This window comes from Gracilinanus agilis, chromosome 3 (assembly GCF_016433145.1).
Source record: "Gracilinanus agilis isolate LMUSP501 chromosome 3, AgileGrace, whole genome shotgun sequence".
Lineage (NCBI taxonomy): Eukaryota > Metazoa > Chordata > Mammalia > Didelphimorphia > Didelphidae > Gracilinanus > Gracilinanus agilis.
In genome coordinates, this window is record NC_058132.1 from 512823275 (window position 1) to 512836843 (window position 13569).

A 13569-nucleotide genomic window follows, 5' to 3' on the forward strand; every position below is an offset into this window, starting at 1 on the left:
GATAGCTTCATACTTAATTTTCTTTGCTTCCTTCTTATAAAAAGTTTGAGTTACATTAGGTAATTCGGCGAGCTAAAAATAAAAATAACATGAAACAAACAAGGCTCTGATAGTCCTAAGACAATATTTTGGGCAAAATTGTTTAATAACATACCATTATTATTATTAACTCCTTAAAGATTTTTCCAGAGATATAATGTTGTTTCTAGACTGCTTTACTTTATATAATACTAGTTAGAAAAAATTGATCAAATGGATACAACATAAAAATTGACTTCTGTATAATATATGTATATATACACATATATAAATATAAAATCGTTGACAATATTTTGTTGGTTCCCTCACTTAGTTTTATTAAACTTTAGAATGTGACTTTTGAACGAATCCTCATTGTTCATTTAAGTCAATGTAACCTCCTGAAAAGAAAACATAGCCCAAGGGCAAAATATGCCAACAAAGTCAAAAATGATTTCTATGCTAAATTTCTCATCATTCAATTGGTCATGGCTGTCTGTTGAGTTTCCTGTTTTGGTCTGGATTCATCAAATCAGGACAAATGGTTCATAGAAAAGATTAACTGTTTTTTGATACTTCCAGATTCCCTTCCCCCTCCCACAAGGTATAGAAAAAAAGAAGGAAATAGCCACAAACATGGTGCTCAAAAGTATGTCACAGCAGCTTCAGTGCACCAAAAAATGTGCCATCTCCATCCTGAGATATTTTGGCACTCTCACGAGGTATTGCAAGTTGAAGTTCATCTCCTTCTTCCAGCTTTGCAATGCCTGGGAAAACAGTTCAGAAGAACTTTAAGTGATTATGCAAAAAGAAGAGAAATAAAATTCTCAACTGAACGCCTTAAACAGAAACAAATGGATTTGATAACTACTCCTTACTTTGTAATTCAGACATTTAAATCTAAGTGGAGACTAGCCTAAAATCAAAGTGGATACTATTCAGTTTGGAAAAACTATTAGCAAATCCTTGTAAAATTCAAAAGTAAACAAGCTAATTTTTAATGCAGCGTATATACTTTCTAAAAATAATACTTTTTTTCAGTTTTCCAAATGGAATAGCAATCAAGACAGATGAGTGCACATTTTGAAAGTTCTAATCAAAAATTCATAAATAATCCCATCATTTACTCTGTCTTTACAAAATCAATTATTGGATGATAAATTATAATAAATTGAATTAAGACTAAATCAATTATCCAGAAATGTATATTTCTGTTCAACTATGAATGATCTTAATAAACAGGAATAAATAAAAATATTACACATGTTATATGACAAACAATATTTTGAATATTATATGGCATATTTAATGCTTTAATTTTCCAGACTGCATTATAAATCTCTTCCATGAAGTTCTTTTTCCCATCTACAATTAGGATAGGTATATATGCCAATTCTAGATCCCCATAAGAAGATAAAGCTCAATGGTACTATTTAATATTGTAGGGAACGAGCTGAGAAATTTGCTTCCTAGGATAAAGAAGTCTAGTCTTTTAGTGGAACAAATAGCCTAGCAAGAGATAAGAAAACTAGGAAGCTAAGTGGTTTTAAGAAAAGAAAAAGAGGGGGCAGCTGGATGGCTCAGTGGATTGAGAGTCAGGCCCAGAGATAGGAGGTCCTGAGCTCAAATCTGACCTCAGGCACTTCCTAGCTGTGTGACCCTGGGCAAGTCACTTGACCCCCATTGCCTAGGCCTAACCACTCTTCTGCTCTAAGATGGAAGGTAAGGGTGTTAAAAAAAAAAAAAGATTAGACACGTTTAGATAAATCCAAAAATGAATTTCCAATCTGAATGTTAGAGGTTACATCATTTTTTAAAAATTAGAAGTAAAGGAAAGGTGGTGACTTTCAAAATTATGTCAAAGAGGGAGAATTATTAAACAAAAAATGGTATAAAGTAGATAATGAAAGAGAATTTTGGTCATATGAAACTGAAAAAAAAGGTTTACACAAATGAAATCCATACAGCTATGATAAAAATGGAAACTATTGTTTAGGAAAAGAAAATTTTGCATCATATGTTTCTAATAAATTTCTGATATGTAAAATATAGCGGGAATTAACACAGATGCACAAGCAAGAACTATTCCAAAATAGATAAGCAGTCAAAGGAAATGAATAAATATTTATCAGAAGAATAGCAAATTATGAGTTATCCAAATCACATGTAATAAGAAAAGTATAAATTAAAATATCTGTGAGGTTTCAACTGACACCCAGCAAATAGACAAAGATGATGAAAGTGGAAGCCATTATAAAATACCTGAGGGACAACAGATTGGATTGTGGCAAGGTTGTGAATTGATACATCAATACTAAAAAAAATTGAAATTTCATGCCCATAATTATGGGTGGAAAGGAGACTAATATATATATATATGTGTATATATATATATATATATTGTTAACTAGAGACCCCACTGCTAGACATATAGCCAAATTATGAGTAATTTCTAGAAACAAATAAATATTATATGAACAGAAGCAAACCAGGTAAGGTAAATAAACCAGCAAAGTAAGTGACTAAAAAATAATAATTACACCAAAATTCTGGGTAATCATGATGCTCAATCTTGGTCCCAAAAAAAGATAAGAGAAAAACAATATTCCACCTTTCATTGCCACAGTAAGGAACTGTTAGCTTCAGGTAACTTTCTTTAAAGCCACTGAATTTTCCATAAACTTCTAAAATATAAGCCTGCTTTTTATGTCATCATTAGAGAAAGGTGGTGACATAATGGATAAAGTGCTGGGCCTGGTGTCAGGAAAACCTAAATTTGAATCCACCCTCATACATTTACTAGCTGTTGAAAAGATTTCTATTATTTTTGTAGCAAACAATTGGAAACAAAATAGGTGCCTATTGAATGACTAACTTTAAGTCACTTGAAATCTGTTTCCTCAACTATAGAATGGAGATGATAATTGTGTCTTCCTCATAGACTGTTGTGAGGATCAAATGAGATACATTTGTAAAGTAGTTAGCACAAGTGCCTTGTTAGATAGTAGGCACTTAATACATCTTTTTTCATTTCTAGTGGTGATTTCAATAAAGAAAAACAGAGAACATGAATTAAAGACTTTTATTTAAAAAAACACACCTTTAATTATCTTCTTTTTAAAGATTCTATAAAAGGGACTAGTGTTCAGGCATGCTTTAGAATAACTGACCTTTTAGATTCAACCCTGAGATTCTGTTAAAGGCAAAAATTGCACAAAAAATTTTCAATCTCAAATATATTGCATTCCTTCCAAAAAATGTTGCAAAATAACTCTGAAGTTTCACATCATACCCAACAAATTGGCAAGTGTATCAAAAAATGTGGACAGCTAATGTAGAACAGATTTGGGAAAGACTAACACACAATATCCACTGTTGGTGGAATTACGTATTGCTCTAATCATTCTGGAAGGCAATTTGGAATTACACTGAGAAAGATCTCTTTGTACAATCCAATGATGTAAATGATAAAAAAGGATCAGATGCATACTAAAATATTTCTATCATCATTTTTGTAGGAAACTGGAAATAAAATAGGTGTCTGTTGACTGACTAACAGGAATGTAACGGAATAATTACTGTTCTTCAAGAAACAATGAATATGGGAGCAGCTGGGTAGCTCAGTGGATTGAGAGTCGGGCCTAGAGACGGGAGGTCCTAGGTTCAAATCCGGACTCAGACACTTCCCAGCTGTGTGACCCTGGGCAAGTCACTTGACCCCCATTGCCCACCCTTACCACTCTTCCACCTAGGAGCCAATACACAGAAGTTAAGGTCTTAAAAATAAACAAACAAACAAATAACTGAGTGACTAAATAAATAAATAAAAAGAAACAATGAATATAATGATACAGGGAAGCACAGAAAGATATATGAACTTATGTAAAGAGAAAAATATAGAACCAGGAAACCAATAGACAACAATAACCAAAATAATGTAAATAGAAAGAATAACAACAAAAAAGTGATACTGAATGCTGAGAAATTACAATAGCCAAGCTTAGCCCCAAAGGACATATACATAAAGATACTTCCTCTTACTTCTTAGAAGAGTTTGGGCTATGGGTGTGGAACCCTACATATTATGGAAGAAATTTTTGATATGTTAGCTAATTTGGTCAGACTTTTTTTCCTCCTTTTTTTTCTTCTTCATTATAAGCTATAACTTTCTGGGAAGTGAAAGAATACACATTGGGAAATGTGATGATGTTATAAAAAGATTTCAATAGAATTTATTTTTAAACAACACATATATCTTAAGCTCAATTTTATATTCTCAGTTCTTAAAGATAAATGTTATTACTAAAAGAAAAAAAATCATCTCAAATCATTATAGAGTAGGTGCCTGAGTTGTGTTCTGGTTATATATTAACTGCTATTAATAGACTTTCTTTGTTTCTGTGCCCAACGAGAGCCAACATTTACCAGCTGTATAACAGGAATTATTAGGAAGGGTTGTCGGCATGTTTTGGATACAGCGGAACAAAGTCACCAAACTCAGTTCATCTCCAAAAACATGGACCTTTTTTCTCTGTATAAGATGTCCCATAGCAAAGGTGGTATCTGTGTACAGAACCTAAGAAACAAAAAAATAAAGTCTTTAAGCATTAAGGTGTAAAACCGCAGGTATACAAACTGGACATAAAATTATCCCTGCAAATACCTGGCCATAGATGAAAAAGTAACCAGTTTCTTTGATAAGTATTTTATTTTCTTTTTCTTCTAGGGCTTTTCCTCTTTTAAAACTGAGAAGCCAAGGAACAAAGGTATAAGGACCTGTAATGAAGAGAATTTATTGTAAGAAAGAAAATAAACATGAAAGGTCAGGGTTGTTTGTTTTAGTTTCCATTTAGTTTGTTGCATCTTGACAGAAAGAGAACTCCCCATTAAATCTCCCCAAATACTGCATTGGTCCCAAAAGTTCATTAGTGCTTAACCAAAGAATCCAATGAACAGCTGAAGTAAAGTATTTCCTCTATAAATACTATCTTCTCCTTTGTTCCTTCTACTTTGCTTCTACTGTTAATAACTACAAGGGAGTAGAAATAAAATAGGTTCAATATAATGAAAATTATCTTCTCTTAAATGTGGAATGCATGAAATCCTCATCTTCAGCTCTTGTGATTCTTCACTTCCTTTCCCTGTTCAGAGATTGCCAGTTACATGAAGCCTATCCTGATCTCTCCACTTTTTCCCCCTCCTATTTTCAGTACTGACTCTCACTCAAACATAATTGTATTTATTTGTATGTAGGTTGCATCCCTATCAGAATATAAGTTCTTTGAGGGCAGGCTCTCTTTCATGTTTGTCTTCAGAGTGCCTAGCACAGTACCTTAAACATAGTAGGTACTTAATAAGTGTGTATTGAATGAAAATGGTGCAAATGAAGTATGCAGAATATTGGGTGTCCTTATCCAAAATACTTGTGCTTATCAATAATAAAGATTGAGGAGTCCTAAATATAGCATTTTATATTTAAGGAGTTTCTAGTTTTACTCAAGATTTATAAAATTCAGTTCCTATGGTAACATTTTAATCATCACTGGCAAAGACCTCTTATTTAGATAATCAGCAGTTAACTTAAAGTTTACAAATGCTCTAAAAATGATTTTATCTTTAGCACCCTCGCTCCTAAGAAAAATACAAAGTGATCCTCAATCCCATGTAGAAGTACCCTACTACTTCATAAATATTAAAATAAATTAGCATAATCAAATTATAAGAATTATTCATTTATCCTCACAATAGAGTAGTTAGGTCAGCTTACATGTGTTGTAAATGTAGTAGGTCATTTCTAAAATTTTGAAATTACTATAAAGATTTAGTTTAGGTACTGTTTGCAACAATTGCTAAACATAAAAAGTTGGCAGTGTAGAAAATAAATGCTGTTTGATGGAAGTTGATCTATTAACCAGCCACAGATGGGAGTTAATTTTATTTCCCAGTACTATAACTTAGTAAGTAAAAAGCTTTTAAAAGACAGCTTCATTACTATCTCTATTTTGTGTGGTAACTTCTTATTTTGGTTAAAATATTTAATGGTTCACATAAGTGGTGTGCCACTTGGGAAATCCTTTATCTATTTAGATAACTTACGTCCAAGGCCAACATTAAGTGATATAGTAAATAAATAACAGCCCTATGTGTAAGCAGCATTAGACTTAAGAATCACTCTTATTTTAATGCACTTTTTACTCTTATATTATTAATATCAAAATGTTACATAAATGTGTGGATGTAAGAGATAGACAGAAAAATATGGGACTATTACATCTTCAACTTAGGATGAAGAAATGGTAAAATCCACAGGACCCCAGGTAGAAGGTAATTGCAATAGGAATTTGGGAAGCTTTAAACCTGTCGTTGCTTAAAAGGTATATGTGAGTGCCAAGAGGAGAGGAAAGAATTATCCATGTTTGCCCAATGCACTGTATATTTTCAGATCACATTGGAATAAGTAGGTAATTCATTCACCTCTGTGGCTAATTTTAATGCCACTTAAGCAGGACTGAAAATGGAAAAACTGGGAGGTCCTCTCAAAAAGCTTTGCCACCGAAGAAAGAATTTTAGGAGACAATGAACACAGTCTTATCAACTTTTTTCTTTTTAAATTTGTTAATAGAATAACAAGCCAACTTTATTCTGATCAATGTCAACAACTTATTGAAATTCAGACACTTAATTAAATTACTATATTTTGGATGTAATATTTCCCTTCTGAATATTTCATAGCACTCTGATCCTCTCTTTATTCATTTGTCATATCCTGGTTTAATATTATAGCTACTTTATACATCTCTCTTACATGAGTAACAAAGTACCCTGAGGTACCTTGAGGGTAGGGACCATATTTCTGTAAAGGAAAGGGATATGGTCTTCTGAAAAAATAAATATTTTTCTAATGTGCATCAGTTTCATGAGATAGTAATGTCCCTTCACTCTTATTTCCATGCTGTTGCTAAAAGTGTCTTGGAAGACACACAGTGGTTTTGCAAGGAAAACCGGAGGGGAAACTGGAAGATAGAGGACAAAGAAGAAACTATTCATTAAACTTCATGTTTAGTCTATGCTGGTATTAGCAGCAGGGACAGATGTGGCAGGATGACTGGGGGGAGACATGTACATTTAGATATCCCTATTTGGTCTCCATGCACCTGACTTGCTTCTCCAGCAAGGAGGAAATGGCAGTTTCAGAGGTAGCCCACCTTGGTAAACAAAACCCTCCTCTGAGTTACTAAACTATTCTCTTTTCTGCAATGGAGATAGCAGAGTTATTTCAGAGATGGTAAAACTGTGTATAGACAGTTTGGGTACCAGTTTAAGTCAAAATACAAGGAAAATGTAGAAGGACTGAATTCTCAACCTGAACATTGGGAGGGGATGATTCTGGGGTACGGTTGAGAGAATATGTGGTAAATATATTTCCCTGATTTTGTCCTATATTTCAATTTCAAATAAAATACCCCTTTTCAACCTAACAATGGGCGTCATATAATTAACATAGTTGCTGTTCATGGAAAAGAAATTCAGAAAGAAAGGGCAATAATAATGGGGGGGTTAAAGTATTTAATCTGTGGAGATATGAACTCAGGTCCAGTTTAAATATCTATTAGTAACAGAAGGGATTTTTACATTTCTCTCCCACAGTGCTTAACATTGTGCCTTACCTAAGTAAGTATCTAAAAATTTTTATCGAATTGTTGCTGATCAGAAATAGGATATTTGTTATGTTCCAAAGATACAGCACTGTTGAAAAAGGGAATTCAATGAAGGACTCAAGATTTGACATTTTTGATTCTAATTTTTCATCTTTTATTGACGTTATTCTATTTTGCTTGTCCAATTGAATAGTCTAATACAATTAATTTGCAAATAGAAATCTAAGTATTAACTTATACTCTCTAAAATTAGAAAAAATAGCTTGGTCAACAAGCATCAATTAAGTGACAATTATGTGGCAAAATGAGAGAGTATGTGGCATAGTAGATAAAACATCAGGCATAAAGTTAAGAAGACATCTTCCTGAGTTCACATCAGGCTTCAGACACTTACTAGCTATGTGGCTCTGGGTAAGCCACTTAATCCCATTTGCCTCAGTTACATTGAAAAATGAGCTGGAGAAGGGAATGATAAACCTTCTCAGTATCTTTGCCAAGAAAACCTCAAGTGGAGTCACAAAGAGTCAGCCATGACTGAAAATGACTGAACAACAACAACATGGAGCAAATACTAGACTACCTGCTGGGGTCACAAAGTAAAATAGTCCCTGCTCTAAAAAGTCTTAACATTTTATAGGGGGAAACAATATACACTAATATACAAAATAAATATCCACAAAATAAACGCAAAATAATTTTGACGGATACTAACTAGTAAATGCTGGGATCAGGAAAGTCTTCTCCCGTGTGTCTGACTTAAGAAAAATAAATCCAATAAGAAGGGAAATGTATGTTGCAATTTTTAAAAGGGAAATGGTGAAATCATATATGCCAGGAAGTTACCATGAATCATTAACCAGGGAAACCAGCCTTCACTTTCACCCAATCCATCACAAAACAACAACAATCTCTTTCACTTTTAAGAAGTAACATTTTAAGAATGAGACATGTGAAATACTTTGTATGTTTTTAAGAGCTATATACATGTTAGCTATTAAAGTTATTATAATAATAACAATAATAAGAATACCTGGCACATATTGCTTTGCAGTGTTCAAAGTGTTTTTATGTATAATGACTCATTTGATACTAACAGCAACTCTGTGAGGGAGAGTAGGTTTGATTTCTATTTGAAAAAGTTCATTTCTGTACTTTAAGGCAGCCCACTCTGACCCTTATTTAATTGTACCTAAAAAAGGAGCAAATTGGCTTATTTATATTAGGCAACATACTAAATCTGTATAAGTCTAGAAGCCTATAAAAGTGTAATGGAAGAGAGAGAGTAAACAAAAGAAAACAATTAGCTTCCTGGATGAATTTAAATTTCCTGACCCAGCAGAATTCTATCAGAGAACTGAAATAACTGTTAAAATGCAGTTATTTAGAAAAAGTCAGTGATCACTGAAGAATTATGGATCATGAGAGAGGGGGTATAACATTAGAGAAAGGTGATTATTTTCTCAATTAAAAAAAGGGGGCGAGAGCACAGAATATGCAAACTGTAGATCAGCAAGGTTGACTTCAATTCCTGGTAGGATTCCAGAACATAATACTAAGATGGTTAGTTAACAACTAGAAAATAAAGGAGAAGATACATGCACATAAAATCAGTATGGCTTCATCAGTAGAAGATAATGACAGATTAATTGTATTTCCTTCTTTTGACATGATTACTAGACCTGTAGTGAAATGCCATCTATAGTTTACCTAGCCTTTAGGAAAGCATTTGACGATTTACTTTATAATAGTTGTGCAAATAAAAACAGAGAAAAGGGAACTAAATAATATAGTTAAGATAATGCAAGACTGTTTGCATAGTGATTCTCGGAAACTACTGGTTAATGGTTCAATACCAACACAGAAGGAACTTTATAGTTCCTCAAAGATCTGTCCTTAGCCCTTTGTTGTTAGAGTTAATAGCCGTGGATGAAAACACATATGATACACATGACATTTGCACATGTCACAGAACAGGAAATTCTGGTATCACATTAGATGTCAAAATCAGAATCCAAATATAACTTGACAGGTTAGAATAGTGGGGTGAACTTCACAAGTACGAGAATGGAAAGGTACTGCTAGAATACATTTCTCTGGAAAGTTTTGGATATTTCAGTAGACTGAATATTCAATATGAATCAAAATTGATATAAACAACCAAAAAAATCTAATCCAAATTTGGGATCCATTTAAAGTGCCCTGAATGAGGGACGTTATAGATCAACTGCATTCTGACCTAGTTAGACTACATATGAACTATTTGTTCATTTCTGAGTGCCAGTTTTTTTTAAAATATTGAACTTCCTAACAAGATGTCTGTTTGAACAAAAGGCAGACTACCCAGATCCTATATATTTACTCCAGCAAAATCTCAAAGTTCATATTAAACTACACCCAAAGAGAAACTATGGTGACAATGTCTATCTTAGAATTATAAAAAAAAGTCAGAAGCACACGTCATGTACAAAAGGGTATCCTCAAGCAAAAGAACTACCAGCATGATAAGAAATGGAATACATGAAGTTTGAAAGGCTCCAGATCCAAAGGCAGCAGGAGTAGAGTTGCCTTCAAACATGTCAATATGGTCAGAAAGTTTCAGGGTGGGTATCTTGAAAGCCTTGGGGAAGAGTGATAGACAATGGGTCTCTATGATGCCAATTAGTAATCACACACCTGAACAACACAGGCCAAGGGGCTCTTAGTGTTCCTTAGCACCCTTTCCTGAGATTTCAGAGAGAGTCCTACATACACAGCACTGAGAACATCAAAGACCAAGGGGAAAGAGAAATAAACACTGAGAGATGAAAGTCAGTAAAAGAACCCAGAGGATCCACAGCAAGACCATGTAGGGTCAACTATCATATTTAAAAATAAAGCAAAAGCTGAACTTGGACTATGGCTCAAATACCCAATTGAAAAAAATAAAGCTGCAGAAATAAGTAAATAACATTTTTAAAACTACCACCAAGCATTTTTTAAAAACTCAAATATAACTTTATTACAATAACAAAGTCAAAGAAAAAAAAAACTTCCCACCAAGATTTGATTAGATAAGTACTTTAAACAACTGATCAGGTGATTTTTTTTTTTGTGATTCCATGAGGCATGGGTAGGACAAGCTAACATAATAAAAATGACAATCCTACCCAAATTAATCTACTTATTCAGCGCCATACCTATCAAACTACCAAAAAACTTTTTATAGAATTAGAAAAAATTATAACAAAGTTCACTTGGAAGAAGAAAAGATCAAGAATTTTAAGGGAAAAAATGAAAAAAAAATGTGAAGGATGGCCACCTAGCAGTTCCAGATCTTAAACTGTACTATAAAGTAGTAGTCATCAAAACAATATGGTACTGGCTAAGAGTCAGAAGGGAGGATCAATGGAATAGACTAGAGCAGTGATAGGCACACTATAGCCTATGAAATGTTCTATCCAGCCACATGACATTATTCCTAATCTGACGAATACAATGAGTAGGATACAATACAATGAAACTTCAAAGGAGTTGCCTTAGAAACAGACTGGCAGATGAGCATTTGCTTTCCTTTGGCCCCCTCTTTAAAAAATTTGCCCAGTCACTGGACTAGGGATATTTAAATGACCTCAGTAAGCTAGTGTTTGATAAACCCAAAGATCCCAATTTTGGGGACAAGAACTCTCTATTTGACAAAAACTGCTGGGAAAATTGGAAAATAGTATGGGAAAAATCAGGTCAATATCAATATCTCACACCCTATAGCAAGGTAAATTCAAAATGGATAAATGACTTAAATATAAAGAGTGAAATCATGAATAAATTAGGTGAACATAGAATGGCATACCTGTCAGATCTGTGGGAAATGAAGGAATTTCAGACCAAGCAAGAGATAGAGAACATTACAAAATGTAAAATGAATGACTTTGATTCTATCAAATTTAAAAGTTTTTGTACAAACAAAACCAATGCAACCAAAATTAGAAGGAAAGCAACAAACTGAGAAAACATTTTCATAACAAAACTCTCTGACAAAGGTTTAATTTCTCAAATATATAAGGAACTAAGTCAAATTTGCAAAAATTCAAGCCATTCCCCAATTGACAAGGGACACGAATAGGTTGTTTTCACACGAAGAAATCAAAATTATCAATAAGCACATGAAAAAGTGTTCTAAATTCCTCTTGACTAGAGAAATGCAAATTAAAACAACTTTGAGGTACCACCTCACACCTAGTCAACTGGTCAGCAAAAGAAAGTGATAAATCTTAGAAGGGATGTGCCAAAATTGGGACATTAATGCATTGCTGGTCGAGTTGTGAATTGGTCCAACCATTCTGGAAGGCAATTTGGAATTATGCCCAAAGGCCTTTAAAAGACTGCCTGCCCTTTGATCCAGCCATACCACTGCTGGATTTGTACCCAAAGAGATAATAAGGAAAAATACTTATGCAAAAATATTCATAACCATGTTCTTTGTGGTGGCAAAAATTTGGAAAATGAGGAAGTGTCCATTGATTGGAGAATGGCTGAACAAATTGTGGTATATGCTGGTGATGGAATACTATTGTGCTCAAAAGAATAATGAACTGGAGGAATTCCATGCGAACTGGAATGACCTCCAGGAATTGATGCTGAGTGGAAGGAGCAGAGCCAGAAGAACATTACACACAGACACAGATACACTGTAGTAAAATCAAATCTAATGGACTTTTCTACTAGGAGCAATGCAATGATCCAGGACAAATCTGAGGGACTTAAGAGAAAGAAGCTATATATTTCCAGAGAAAGAACTGTGGGAGCAGAAATACAGAAGAAAAACATATGATTGATCACATGGTTCGAAGGGGATGTGATTGGGGTTTTGATGTTAAAAGATCACCCTACTGCAAATATGAATAACGTGGAAATAGGTTTCAAACAATGATGCATGTATAACCCAGTGGAATTGCTTGTCAGCTGTGGGAAGGAGGAGGGAAGAGGGATGGGGAAAATCATGAATCATGGAATCATGGAAAAATATTCTAAATTTTAAAAAAATTTTCCATGAGGCAGCAAGAAGTTTTAGAACAAAATTTTAAAAACTAAAAAAAAAATATCTGATATGAAAAACAAATAAATGACTTGGAAAAAAACAAGAGAAATAATTTTAAAATCACTGAATCCCTTAAAATCATAATTTTTTAAAAGTCTGAATATTATTTCATGGAATTATAGACAAAAACTACTCTGTTCTATTAAAATCAGAAGATAAAGTAAATATAGAAAGCATCCACAAATCATCTCCTGAACTAAAAACCGAAATGAAACAAGTGCAGGAATGGTATAGTCAAAATCTATTTCAAAGAAAAAAATACTATAAGCATGCAGAAAGAAGAGTTTCAATGATAAGGAATTATAATTCAGATCATAGGTTCTAAGTTATAGGCATACAGCCAAGAATGTACTCCACAAACCTGAATACAATCCATTGGAGAAAATACTAACCTTTAGAATAGAATACTTTGAAGTTTTTCTGGGAAAAAAGACAAGACCTCAGTAGGACCTTTGGAACACAAACACAACAATAATCCAGAGAAATCTAGAAATGTATGGGACCAATTGTAAGAGTTTCACTAGGCAGAAATGATAGGTTCAAGTATATGAAAGACCATAATATAGAATCATTTGCTTTGTTTTTCTTGGCCTTTGAGCTGAAATAGGTACAATGCATTAAAGCTGGTGAACTATAGATTAGAATTTAAAATTAGGAAAAAAGTAATCATTAGGTCAAACGTGAAATAGGTTATGTCAGTAGACAATATTTTCCTCTTCACTGGAGACTTTCTACCAAAGACTAGATAACAACTTGTAAAGGAGGATGGAGAGATATCTTGTCTTGTCTGTTTGGAAATAGATGAAATCCCTGCCAACC

The 13569-nt window shown here is 33.5% G+C and overlaps 1 protein-coding gene across 1 annotated transcript in view; it reads right to left on the bottom strand.

Annotated features, from left to right (window-relative positions):
* Positions 1–672: 672 nt before the first annotated feature.
* TNFSF13B (TNF superfamily member 13b) overlaps positions 673–13569 on the bottom strand; it is a 44511-nt gene continuing 31614 nt past the window's right edge. Inside the window, exons 4-6 of the mRNA XM_044667173.1 lie at positions 4682–4794; positions 4444–4594; positions 673–785 (exon numbers count right to left, since the gene is read on the bottom strand). Of these exons, the coding sequence (XP_044523108.1) occupies positions 673–785; positions 4444–4594; positions 4682–4794 (377 nt within the window). The remainder of the gene's footprint in view (positions 786–4443; positions 4595–4681; positions 4795–13569) is intronic.